General features: G+C 45.1%; 1 protein-coding gene across 9 annotated transcripts in view; it reads right to left on the bottom strand.

Annotated features, from left to right (window-relative positions):
* Positions 1-1,791: 1,791 nt before the first annotated feature.
* ASB5 (ankyrin repeat and SOCS box containing 5) overlaps positions 1,792-13,149 on the bottom strand; it is a 118,306-nt gene continuing 106,948 nt past the window's right edge. For all 9 annotated transcript variants that reach the window (XM_073643636.1, XM_073643658.1, XM_073643647.1 and 6 more), the window contains 3 exons: positions 6,396-6,530; positions 6,124-6,315; positions 1,792-2,657 (listed from right to left, as the gene is read on the bottom strand). In XM_073643636.1, coding sequence (XP_073499737.1) covers positions 2,512-2,657; positions 6,124-6,315; positions 6,396-6,530 — 473 coding nt within the window. In that variant the 3' untranslated portion in view covers positions 1,792-2,511. The remainder of the gene's footprint in view (positions 2,658-6,123; positions 6,316-6,395; positions 6,531-13,149) is intronic.

The raw sequence follows: 13,149 nt of genomic DNA, 5'->3' as shown, positions 1-13,149 counted from the left end.
GGTAAAGCATAAGGTAAAGATGGAAAAGTGCAGTTTTGTGTCTAGTAGTATAGAGGCTGAAACAAAGGGAAATACAATATTTACACAGTGTGTCCACATATGTTAAAGGGGTTGTCTAACAGTAATTTTATTTTTATTAAGGCATGGAAAAACATCCAATGATGCACCCTTCTAGTTGCTTGACGGCTGCACGCTGCAGCTAAGTATAGGCTGTAGTGGTGCTGTCATTTCCAAATGGGGCAGACACCACTTACGGAGTCTATGTAGATCTCAAGAGTAGCCTGCACTGGGTCCTCGGTGATGCTGGATGGTGAGAATACCTCTGTTATTTTTTAGAAGCATCGATTGATTAAAAATAATTAGAGATGAGCAGATTGCTTCGTGTAACCCCGGACCACGGTCCAGGTCAGTAGTCTCTGGCCATGGACAGGAGCTGCGTGAATTTCCTGACCTTCTAGGTTCCTTGTTGCGGCGTTTGATTCAGTAGCCTGGTGTGATGTCATCTGCATGCCGTGTGGCCTACAGGTGACGACATGCCAGTACAGAAAATCATAAGATGAGCCCGGAAGGTCAGGAAATTCACGCAGCCCTTGTCCATGGCCAGAGAGCACTGACCTGGACTGTGGACCAGGGTTGTGCGAAGAGATCCATCTCATCTCTACAAATATTAATTTTACTGTTGGACAATTCCTTTAAGAACAAAAAAATAATAATTTACATGTATGTTCTTGCTTGACTATTTAAGAGAAACTTAGAAGTGGGGTAATAGAGATCTTTTACATACCAGGGTTATTATTTGCTTCACTTTGGTCGCCAAAATGCAAGTTTCCAGTGCTCCCCAGACAATGCAAATACTGCAACACGATAGGGGCTGTGCAGTAGCAGTCGCCCTTATAATGCTCCACAGCCATTTGTTGAAGTTGCAACACGCTAATCTTTTACTTGCTTCCCCTGCCTACCTCCTACGTGCTCAGAATGGAAAACTGATAATAGTCAGAGCACTACTGCTTTCTGCTGCATTTAAAGCAATTGGAAGAAAAGAGGTGAAAGGAAGAAGAGAAAGCTCCGTATTCATGGTATTATGTAGAGAGTGTGGGTGTGTGGACAGAACAAGAAGTGAGGAAGGTGCAGCTTCAGCTGCCGAACTTGAGCCCAGTAGCATGCAGCAGTAGATGTTATCATCTGTGCTTTTAGGGACCTATATTGTACAGATCACCTAGGAAAGGCGTATTCTCTGGACCATAGTGAAATAATTAACAGTCCTGTCTGGCATGGCACTAGTAGTGGCACTAGTAGTTTCATTTTAAGAGGGCCGTACACAATTGTAAAGAAAATAGGTACCCCATGTATAAGTGATGTCTATGCTCAAGACAGTCTGTTTCTGCCATGGGGAAAATGGAGATGCTTTGGATTGTCTAGAATTTACAATAATTATCTAATTTTTGAGAAGGGGCATTTCTTTACATATAGTTATCTCTGCCTGTTATATTCTCTGCCAAATATCTGAGTATAGACAGCTTTAGGCTCCACAGGAGCTTTATAATAATACAAGCCTGGAGACATCGGTCAAATGTGTATGATCTCCTAGAGGTTGGAGAGATTAAAGGTTTGTCCAATTAAAAAAGAAAAATTCACAAGCAAAGGATGGTGAAACAAAATGAAATAATGTATATTCACCCCCTCTATTCCCAGGGGAGTTCCAGCAGAGACCTCAATGGTGAGATTTTGGTCAAGTGACCAAATTACAGGACATCATCTCTTCAGCTCCGGACAGAGTACACAATGGGAGGATTTTTTTAAGTTGGACAATTATTTGGTTTAATTGAGTGAGGTAAAAGTTTTGGACTGAATAAAGAAATCTTTTAGTTTTAAAGGGGTTCTCTCACGAACAAAAGTTCATTTTAATCAATAGATCTTGACCGGGGGCCATCGGAAGGTAAGTATAATCTTTATTTTTTATTTTTTACCATTCTTATTCTTTTTTTTTAACTATTTCTTGGTCAGACTGTATAAATCCATGCCGGTTGCATGTAAAATCCGCATGCGTTTTTCCTGCCAGGGAGAAGCGTAAAAAATATGCAGCATTTCTGCATCGTGGGCACATAGCCTTACACAGAACACAGCAGGGGCACATTTATAAGATTATCTCAGCACAGGAACATTTTATTTAAACACATTCAATTGTGGAAATTATTATTATTCCAAGATCTATTGAATAAAATTAACTTTTGTTCATGGGAAAACCTCTTTAAGGGTTTAGTTTTTATATTATAAAATCTATTGTCAATTCACAATTCACAACTTTGTTGTGAAGTTTTGGCTGTGATGTCATTTATCATTGTCAGAACAGTATAGGAAACACAAACAAAGTGAATTCATTCCAGCTCAACTAAAAATGTCCCTTAAAATTTCAAGTGCGTTATTTTTGTGAGAGGTAAATGAGCAGTCTTTACTTAGTGTCTTGTTACATAGACGTCATTTTTACAATATACTGGACAAAAACAACAACTATTAAAAGTTCCGTATACTTTCTCGATACTGTAAGAAGTTTTTCAGGATAGTTGGCAACTGAAGGCTTGGAATAAGGTGTAACCTCGACTGTCCGATGCATTTCCGGATACGGAGTCTGCAGAGCTGACAGAGTGAACATGGATTTGCTAAATGGAAATAGAAATGGAGAGCTTAGTAAGAAACGTTGCATATTATTAAAGACTAAATGTACATGCGCAATAATTACTTTCTAGATCCAATGTGTCTAACATTTTGCAGTAATCTTGGTTAAAAAAAAAATTCTAACGTTTTGTCTAAACAGTTCTGACCTCTGTGTCTTCATGATTACCATCTACAAATCAATTCTTATGTAGTCGCACCCTGCAGTCACGTTTTTAGGTCATACTATAAGTCTGGTTTCACATGTTGCGTATATGGTGCAGATTTTATAAACTGAAATCTGCTGCGGTTCTGCATCTACAATCAGAGTTTACTGTATTTCCTGCATTTTTTATGCAAATTTTTTTTTCATAGAATCATAGAATGGTAGAGTTGGAGAGGACCTCCTGGGTCATCTGGTCCAACCCCCTGCTCAAAGCAGGATTCACTAAATCATCTCAGACAGATATCTGTCCAGCCTCTGTTTGAAGACGTCCATTGAAGGGGAACTCACCACCTCTCGTGGCAGCCTGTTCCACTCATTGATCACCCTAACTGTCAAAAAGTATTTTTCTAATATCTAATCTGTGTCTCCTCCCATTCAGTTTCATCCCATTGCTTCTAGTCTTTCCTTGTGCAAATGAGAATAAAGATGATCCTTCTACAATGTGAGAGCCCTTGAGATATTTGTAGACAGCTATTAAGTCTCCTCTCAGTCTTCTTTTTTGCAAGCTAAACATTCCCAAATCCTGCAACCGTTCCTCATAGGACATGGTTTGCAGACCAGTCACCATTCTGGTCGCTCTTCTCTGAACTTGCTCCAGTTTGTCGATGTCTTTTTTAAAATGTGGTGCCCAAAACTGGACGCAGTATTCCAGATGAGGTCTGACCAAAGAGGAGTAAAGTTCGATAATGACTTCACGTGATCTAGACTGTATGCTTCTGTTAATACATCCCAGAATTGTGTTTGCCTTTTTTGCTGCTGCATCACACTGTTGACTCATGTTCAGTCTATGATCTATTAGTATACCTAAGTCTTTTTCACATGTACTGTTGCTTAGCTCTATTCCTCCCATTTTGTAAATGCTTTTTTCATTTTTATTGCCCAGATGTAGTACTTTGCATTTTTCCCTGTTAAAAACCATTCTGTTAGTTGCTGCCAACTGCTCCAGTTTATTTAGGTCTTTTTGAATCCTCTCTCTCTCTTCTCTAGTATTAGCTATCCCTCCTAGCTTTGTGTCATCAGCAAATTTAATCAGTTTACCCTCAATTCCTTTATCTAAATCATTGATAATGATGTTGAACAATACAGGTCCCAGGACGGAGCCCTGTGGTACCCCACTTGAGACATTCATCCAACTGGATGTGAAGCCATTTATGACCACTCTTTGAGTGCAATCACTAAGCCAGTTATGAATCCACCTAACAGTTGCCTTGTCCATTCCATACTTGGTAAATTTTTCAATAAGGATGATGTGAGATACTTTTTGTATAAGTGCACCAAAAATCTAAGAAAATTATGCCCTGTCAGCGGATTAGCCCTCGTTGAAATGAATTGTTGAAGATAAAAGGTGCATTTCCACAGCAGAAACCGACATGCTGCAGATTAAAAAAAAGTGCAACAAAACAAGAAAAAAAAAAAACAGCGCAGCATGTGAATGAGATTAAGTTAAAGTGCTGTAAAATACTGTGGATTTTGTGTGGAACATCAGCAAATATAATTTGCACTAAATACACGTGTTAACCTGGCCTAGCAGTATGTGCTCACAGCGTGCACTGTGTGCAGAATTATTAGGCAAGTGAGCAGTTTGACCATCTCATCATTTTTATGCAGATTTTCCAACTCCAAGCTGTATGAATGTTAATGCTTATTGGTGTTAAGCAGGTGATGTGTATTTGTGTAATGACTCTTTATCAAGGTGTGAAGAATTATTAGGCAACTTGTTTTCCTCATGCATGACCCTGAAAAGTCAGAAATTGTTACAAGCCTTACAGAAGGGTACAGCACTTCAGAAATTGCTAAGATATTGGGATCACAGAACCATCCAATGTTTTGTTCCAAATAGTCAACAGGGTAACAAAAACATGTTGATAAAAAACTATTAACTGCCAGAGATTTGAGAAGAATCAAACGTAAAGTGATCAGATTCCATTATTCTCCAGTGCTGTCATATTTCAGAACTATAGCCTTCCTGGGGTGCCCAGAAGTACAAAGTGGTCAGTGACATGGCCAAGGAATGCTGAAACCCGACCACCACTGAATAAGACACATAAGTTGAAACATCAACAGATTTTTCAAATGTTTTATGGACTGATGAGAATAGAGTGACTCTTGACAGACCAGATGGATGGTTCAGTGGCTGGATCAGTAATGGGTACAGATCTGCACTTCTACTCAGATTTCAGCAAGGTGGAGGTGAAGTACTGCTATGGACTGGTATTATTAAAGAGGAGCTAGATGGACCTTTTTCAGTTGAAGATGGACTCAAAATAAATTCACAAACCTACTGCCAGTTTTTATAGAACACTTTCTTCAAGTCGTGGTACAGGAAAAAGTCTGCATCTTTCAAGAAAACCATGGTTATCATGCAGGACAATGCTGCATCACATGCATTGAGGAACTCTACTGTGGGGCTGCCAGTAAAGACCTTAAAGATGAAAGAATAATGACATGGCCCCTTCCTCATCTGACCTAAACCCTATTAAGGACTTGTAAGCCCTTGTTTAATTGAAGATTTACATTGAAGGGAAACAGTCACCTCTCAGAACAATGTCTGGGAGGCTGTGGTTGGAGCTGCCCAAAAAGTTGGTTGTCAACAGATTAAGAAACTCACAGACTCTACAGATGGACGGCTTATGACTTTTATAGAAAAGAATGGTGGCTATACTGGTCACTGATATATTTTTTTTAAATGTCAGAAATGTATTTTTGTACATTTTGAGTTCTTTGGATATTATTCTCACTTTAACAGATGAAAATAAACAATTGAGATGGGAAAATTTACATTTTTGATTTGGTTGCATAATAATTCTGCACAAAAATGGTTGCCCAATAATTCTGCATTTCTAAGAAGGACAGAACCTCACTTTTACGTTTTTAAATACTTAAAAATTCAGGTTTATAAATCTTTTGGATTGACTGACAGTACTGTAGGTGTTCAATAATAATATGAAACATCAAAAACACAAATTGCCTAATAACTCTGCACACAGCGTATACACATATTTTATTTCCAGAGTTTTCAGACAGTATAACTTCTGCCCATTACAGTAACAGCGGTAGCAGAAATGTCCCAAAAAATGTGGCATTATGCGGCCAGTGCATAAAGCCCTTCAGAGCCTGCTCTGGTTTGTACGAAGTCTGAAGTAACCAGGTCAAACATCTGAAAACTGTAATGCCTTTTCTTCAGATGTGTATAAGTTACAAGGAAAAGAGGCCACAGCAGAGCCAGCAGCAGTAATCCACGTGCTTACCCTCGTACTGGAGAAGGTGCCTTTCCACTGGACTTCTTGCAGCAGCTACATCTACTGGGCGCTTGCAATCTGTGTTTTTTGCACTGATATCAGCTCCAAAGTCGAGCAGTAAACTTACAATATCTGTACTAGACTGCTGAGCTGCGGCATGTAATGGGGTGTCCAAATGTCTGCCATGCTGTACATCAGCACCTAGAGGATCAGAGCAACTTTACTATGTATTGCCATCATTACATACAGTATAACAATCAATACATCCGACCATTACTGACCTGCATATAAAAGTTTTCTTACACAAGCTAAGTGCTGTCCTTTACAGGCTACATAAAGAGGAGTGCCTAAATGAGGAATGTCTTGGTCCACATCTATACCCCACGAAATCAATACTTCTAGACAGTCACTGTGACCTGCAAATTAATTCACAGTCAGAAAAGCAGATAATATATACCTGAAATCCAGAATATGCCCAAAAAAGTATAATATATTGGAAAATGTGTGTGTATACCGTATATATATACAGTTGAAACCATAAGTTTACATACACTATACAAAAAGACACAGATGCATGTTTTGCTCAATATCTGACATGAAAACAGAATAAACCTTTCCCGTTTTAGGTCAATTAGGATTACCATAATTTTTAATATTTGGCAAATGCCAGAATAATGAGAGAGAGAATGTTTTAAGGCATTTTTATTACTTACTGCAAAGTCAAAAGTTTACATACATTTCATTAGTATTTGTTACGGGTCCGGGTGGTGGAACCTCTGTGCCAAGGTGCAAGGAGGGACCCAGAGGGGCGTGACTAAGTATCCACCCGAACCGACCCTGGTCGTACGGCAGCTAACGACACCGTGACCAGGGAGGAGCCGGGCTGAGGGACCAGGTGCTACTCGGGGGACGACCTTGTAAGAGAGCACGTGGCTCCCACGGGTCAGATGGCTGGGACTGACCGGTATGGCGGATGGATACGGCAAGCAGGCGGAAGTCTCTGGTAGCCGACAGGTGGTCACTGTTCGAGAAAGCAGGGCAAGTAGCAGTCTTTAGGTTTACCAGGAAGGTGGTCACAGCAAGTGACGGCAGGGTCTCCAGGCAGGTGCTCCCAGGTGAGCGGGCAGACAGACGAGGCGGGTAACTGACAGGTAACTGGTGGGCGCTCCCAGGTGAGCGGGCTGACGGACACAGCAGGTAACAGGCAGGTAACTGGTGGACGCTCCCAGGTAAGCAGGCAGACAGACGAGACAGGTAACAGGCAGGTAACTGGTGGACGCTCCCAGGTGAGCGGTCTGACAGACGAGGCAGGTAACTGGTGGACGCCCCCAGGTGAGCGGTCTGACAGACGAGACAGGTAACAGGCAGGTAACTGGTGGACGCTCCCAGGTGAGCGGTCTGACAGACGAGGCAGGTAACTGGTGGACGCCCCCAGGTGAGCGGTCTGACAGACGAGACAGGTAACAGGCAGGTAACTGGTGGACGCTCCCAGGTGAGCGGTCTGACAGACAGGGCAGGCGGATGCTCCAGGTGAGCGGATAGATAGCCAAGGCAGGTAACAGGTGAGCGCACCAGGTGAGCAGGCTGGCAGGCTCGGCAGGTAACGGGCAGATAACAGGCTGGCAGGCAGGACGAGAAGTCAGGCTAGCAGCGGGACCTGAGGGCTGAAGCACAGATCAGACACAGTGCAAACAACTTTGCTCGGGCACCTCCATTTTGGAGGAGGTGCCTTAAATGTGGGAAGTCCTCTGGCCATTGGCCGGGGACTCTTTAGGAAGACGCACGCTGTCCCTTTAAGAGGGGGGGGGGAGTGCGCGCGCCCTAAGCACTCTGCTGGAGGAGGAACGCGCGCCGGCCACAGCAGGGAACGGAGCGCAGGGAGAAGCCGCGCCAGGAGCCGGGGGGCGAGAGAGACGGTGTCCCTGTCTGACATGGGGCAGGGACGCCGCTGCGCCGACAGAGACAGGAGCGCTGGAGGGGCCCACGTGAGGAGCACGGAGGTGAGAGGGACGGCGTCCCTGCCTAGCAGAGGGCAGGGACGCCGATGCTACAGTACCCCCCCCCCCTTACGCCCCCTCCTTTTTAGGCCAGAAAGAAATTTATCAAGGATGAGCGGGGCATGGATGTTCTCCCAAGGCTCCCACGTTCTCTCCTCAGGACCAAACCCCTTCCAATCCACTAGAAAAAAGGTCTTTCCTCTTACCCTCTTGGTGGCCAGAATGCTCTCTACCTGAAACTCGTTTTCAGCGGAAACCGGAGCAGGAGGCGTACCTGAAGACTTGGAAAAAGACTTAAGTACCACAGGTTTGAGGAGAGATACATGGAAGGAGTTGGGGATCCGCAAGTTGGCCGGGAGTTTCAATTTATAGGCCACCGGGTTGATTTGCTTGATAACTTCCAGTGGGCCGATGAACCGGGACCCCAACTTGTAGGAAGGAATCTTGAGCCGGACAAATTTGGACGAGAGCCAGACCTTATCTCCAGGACGGAATTGGGGTGGATCCAGACGTCTCTTATCAGTCTGTCTCTTCATCCGCTCGGGGGACAGAAGAAGTGCGGATCTGGTACTCCGAGGCGGAGACGGGAAACGGGGTCCGGGGATGTTGGCCGTAGACTGTAAAAAACGGAGAAATCCAAGGTGACCCCCAGCAGTTTACACGTGGCTCTCAGGAAGCGAGAGGTGAACTGAACCCCTCGATCGGACACTAGGGCAGGGACGCCGATGCTACAGTACCATTGCCCTTAAACTGAATGACTTGGGTCAAATGTTTGGGATATCCTTCCACAAGGTTCTCACAATAGTTGGTCGGTTACTGGTGTAACTGATCCAGGTTTGTAGGTCGCTTTGCTCGCACCTGCCTTTTCAGCTTTGCCCATAAATTTTCAATAGGATTGAGATCAGGGCTTTGTGATGGCCACTCCAAAACATTGACTTTGTTATCCTTAAGCCACTTTGTTAATATTTTGGCATTATGCTTTGGGTCATTGTCCATTTGGAAGACCCATTTCTGCCCAAGCTTTAACTTCCTGGCTGATGTCTTGAGATGTTGCTTCAGTATTGCCACACAATCTTCTTTTCTCATGATGCCATCTATTTTGTGAAGTGCACCAGTCCCTTCTGCAGCAAAACAACCGCACAACATGATGCTGCCACCCCCGTGTTTCACAGTCTGAATGGTGTTTTTAGGCTTCCAAGCTTCTCCCTTTTTCCTCCAAACGTAACGATGATCATTATGCCCAAAAAGTTAAATTTTAGTTTCATCAGACTATAGGACATGTCTCCAAATTTAAGGTCTTTAATCCTGTGTGCATTTTCAAACATTAATCTGGCTTTTTTATGTTTCTTTTGGAGTAATGGCTTCTTCCTGGCAGAGTGGCCTTTCAGCCCATGTTGATACAGTACTCGTTTCACTGTGGTTAGTGACACAATCTTACCAGCTTCTGCCATCATCTTCACAAGGTCTTTTACTTTTGTCCTTGGGTTGATATGCACATGTCGGACCAAAGCACGTTCATCTCTTTGACATAGAACCCGTGTCCTTCCTGAGTGGTATTATGGCTGGACTTTCCTAACTAGTTTGTTCTTGCATATAATTGTTTGTACAGATGAACGAAGCACCTTCAGGTATCTTGAAATTGTACCCAAGGATGAGCAAGACTTGTGCAAGTCCACAATTCTCTTCCTGATATCTTGGCTGATTTCTTTAGACTTTCCCATGATGCTACACAAAGAAGCAATGTGTTTCAGGTGTGCATTAAAATACATCCACAGGTGTGTCTCTAATTAACTCAGATGTTGCCAAAAAAAACCTATCAGAAGCTTCCAAACACATGACATCATCATATGGACAGTCCAGAATTGTTTAAAGGCATAGTAATCTTAGTGTATGTAAACTTTTGACTTTGCAGTGAGTACTGTATTTTTCGGACTATAAGACGCACCCGACCATAAAACGCACCTAGGTTTTAGAGGAGGAAAATAGAAAAAAAAATGTAAGCAAAAAATGTGGTCATGATACCCTGTTAAGAGGGAGGGGGTCTGCTGCTGACACCGTTATAGGGGTAATGTCCCCCAATTCTGTTAATATCCCACATCCTGGTATATATGGCCCCCTCCTTCCTGTTATACATGGCCGTCATCCCCATCCAGATATGCATGGCACCCCTCATCCCTATCCTGGTATGCATGGCACCCCTCATCCCCATCCTGGTATGTATGGTGTAACATACCTGGCTGCGTTCTTGCATAGGGCACCTTCTCCCACTATGCAAGATCGCAAACTTGATCATCAGTCCAGTCTGCTAGCCTGGCTTCTTTCTATGCTGTCTGCTTGCCTCTGTTCTGGCTGCATAGGGCGGCGGCCCGGTCACTTCCTGTTTCTTGTAGCAGCTGTGGGCACACCCCTAATGTGTCCTCAGCCTATTGCTGTCAGTCATTGGATATTTAAACCAGCTTCACATACTAGCTTGTGCCTGAGAAACTTTAACATTCAGTGTTCTCCTTGACTCTGAATGTGCCAGGTCCTGTTCTGTTTTTCCCTGCCTGTCCGCCTTCCTGGAGGCTGTATTCCCAGGTCTGTCTGAACACGCTCCTTGCCTGTTCGTTTCTGCCTCTGGGGGCCGTATACCCAGGCTCATTCCTGCATTTCGCTGCAGTAACAGTTCCTGTCTGAACTGTCTCCTAACCTGTTACTTGTTTTGTTTCTATGTCCGTTTCCTCCCTTTTGCTGCAGTGTCTGAACCAGCTCTTGGCTATACCTAGGCTCGTTCCTGTATTTCGCTGCAGTAACAGTTCCTGTCTGAACTGTCTCCTAACCTGTTACTTGTTTTGTTTCTATGTCCGTTTCCTCCCTTTTGCTGCAGTGTCTGAACCAGCTCTTGGCTATACCTAGGCTCGTTCCTGTATTTCGTTGCAGTACAGTTCCTGTCTGAACTGTCTCCTAACTTGTTACTTGTTTTGTTTCTATGTCCGTTTCCTCCCTTTTGCTGCAGTGTCTGAACCAGCTCTTGGCTATACCTAGGCTCGTTCCTGTATTTCGTTGCAGTACAGTTCCTGTCTGAACTCTCTCCTAACCTGTTACCTGTTTGGTCCCTATGTCCGTTTCCTCTCTTATCTTGCAGAGTCTGTACCTGCACCTAACTCCTACTCGTTGTCGCTGTACTTTTGTTTGTGAGTTTGGAGTCCACTCGTTACTTCTTTGCAAGTACCTTGTGTGTATCTGGTTCTGCCTTTCCCTTTCAGTCTGTTCCGTGTGAACAGAGCCCTGTCCAATCTGCTCGGTTTTTGCTCACCGCTTTGGCGGTTTATCTCTGCTCTGCTTTACTTACCACTCTGGCGGTTTCTGCCCGCTCTGCTCTGCTTTGTCCACCGCACTTGTGGTTTCGCTCTGCTCAGCCTTGTCCACCGCGCCTGCGGTTTCGCTCTGCTCAGCCTTGTCCACCGCACCTGCGGTTTCGCTCTGCTCAGCCTTGTCCACCGCACCTGCGGTTTCGCTCTGCTCTGCCTTGTCCACCGCATCTGCGGTTTCGCTCTGCTCTGCCTTGTCCACCGCATCTGCGGTTTCGCTCTGCTCTGCCTTGTCCACCGCATCTGCGGTTTCGCTCTGCTCTGCCTTGTCCACCGCATCTGCGGTTTCGCTCTGCTCTGCCTTGTCCACCGCATCTGCGGTTTCGCTCTGCTCTGCCTTGTCCACCGCATCTGCGGTTTCGCTCTGCTCTGCCTTGTCCACCGCATCTGCGGTTTCGCTCTGCTCAGCCTTGTCCACCGCACTTGCGGTTTCGCTCTCCTCAGCCCTGTCCACCGCACTTGCGGTTTCGCTCTGCTCAGCCTTGTCCACCGCATCTGCGGTTTCGCTCTGCTCAGCCTTGTCCACCGCACCTGCCGTTTCGCTTTACTCTGCTTGATTACCGCATCTGTGGCTCAGAACCCATCTCCTAGTCTGTACTGGACCCTACCCAGCCTATGCTCTAACCTGCATGTTCCTGTATTCCCCGGTGTGGGTCAACAGCCGTGTCCGGGGTCTGACCTGGAGGTGCACCTGGTCCCTCTGCTCTGTTCCTCCCTGGTGCACTGGCGTCGTTAGCCGTCGTGCGACCTTGGTCAGATCGGGTAGATACTTAGTTACGCCCCTCCAGGCACTCCCCGGTTCATGGTCCAGTGGGATCACTAAACACGCACACGCCAGTCAGTCCGGGCGTGTGCATAACATATGGCGCCCTTGATCCCTCATCCTGGTATGTATAGCACCACTCATCCCTATCCTGGTATATATGGCACCCTTTATCCCTCATCCTGGTATGTATGGCCCCCTCATCCCACTTCCTGGTATGTATTGCATCCTTCATCCTGGTATGTATGGCCCCTCTCAACCCCATCCTGGTATGTATGGCAAGCATACCAGTAAGAGGGATGAGGGGGGGCATACATACCAGGATGAGGGATGAAGGGTGCCATATATACCAGGATGGGCGATGAGGGGTGCCATAATACCAGGAAGAGGGATGAAGGGTGCCATACATACTACGAAGAGGGATGAAGGGTGCCATACATACCAGGAAGAGGAATGAGGGGTGCCATACATACCAGGATGAGGGATGAAGGGTGCCATACATACCAGGAGCCACACTGCAGGTACAATGTGCGCGCTATTAAGGAAAATTAATATTCACTGCTCCCCACGCCCCAGCAGTGAATATTCATTTTCTTTAGTAGCGGGTACCGTATAGGCTGCAGCAGGCGGCTGCTGCCTCCTGTGCCCCTCTCCTCTGCCGCTGCCGCTCCCCTCACACGCTCCACCACCCACAGCCACAGTATATATATATATCGGACTATAAGACGCACCCTCCATTTTCCTCCAAAATTTTGGAGGAAAAAAGTGCATCTTATAGTCTGAAAAATTCCGGTAATAAAAAGGCCTTAAAACATTTTCTCTCTCTCATTATTCAGGCATTTGGCAAATATTAAAAATTATGGTAATCCTAATTGATCTAAAACCGGAAAGGTTTAGTCTGATTTCATGTCAGATATTGAGAAAA

Source organism: Phyllobates terribilis, unplaced genomic scaffold, assembly GCF_046119375.1.
Source record: "Phyllobates terribilis strain yellow unplaced genomic scaffold, ASM4611937v1 Scaffold_1__5_contigs__length_1240528914, whole genome shotgun sequence".
NCBI classification, from domain to species: domain Eukaryota; kingdom Metazoa; phylum Chordata; class Amphibia; order Anura; family Dendrobatidae; genus Phyllobates; species Phyllobates terribilis.
The sequence above is the reverse complement of the archived record's forward strand: the minus strand, read 5'-3'. Positions and strand labels throughout refer to the sequence as shown.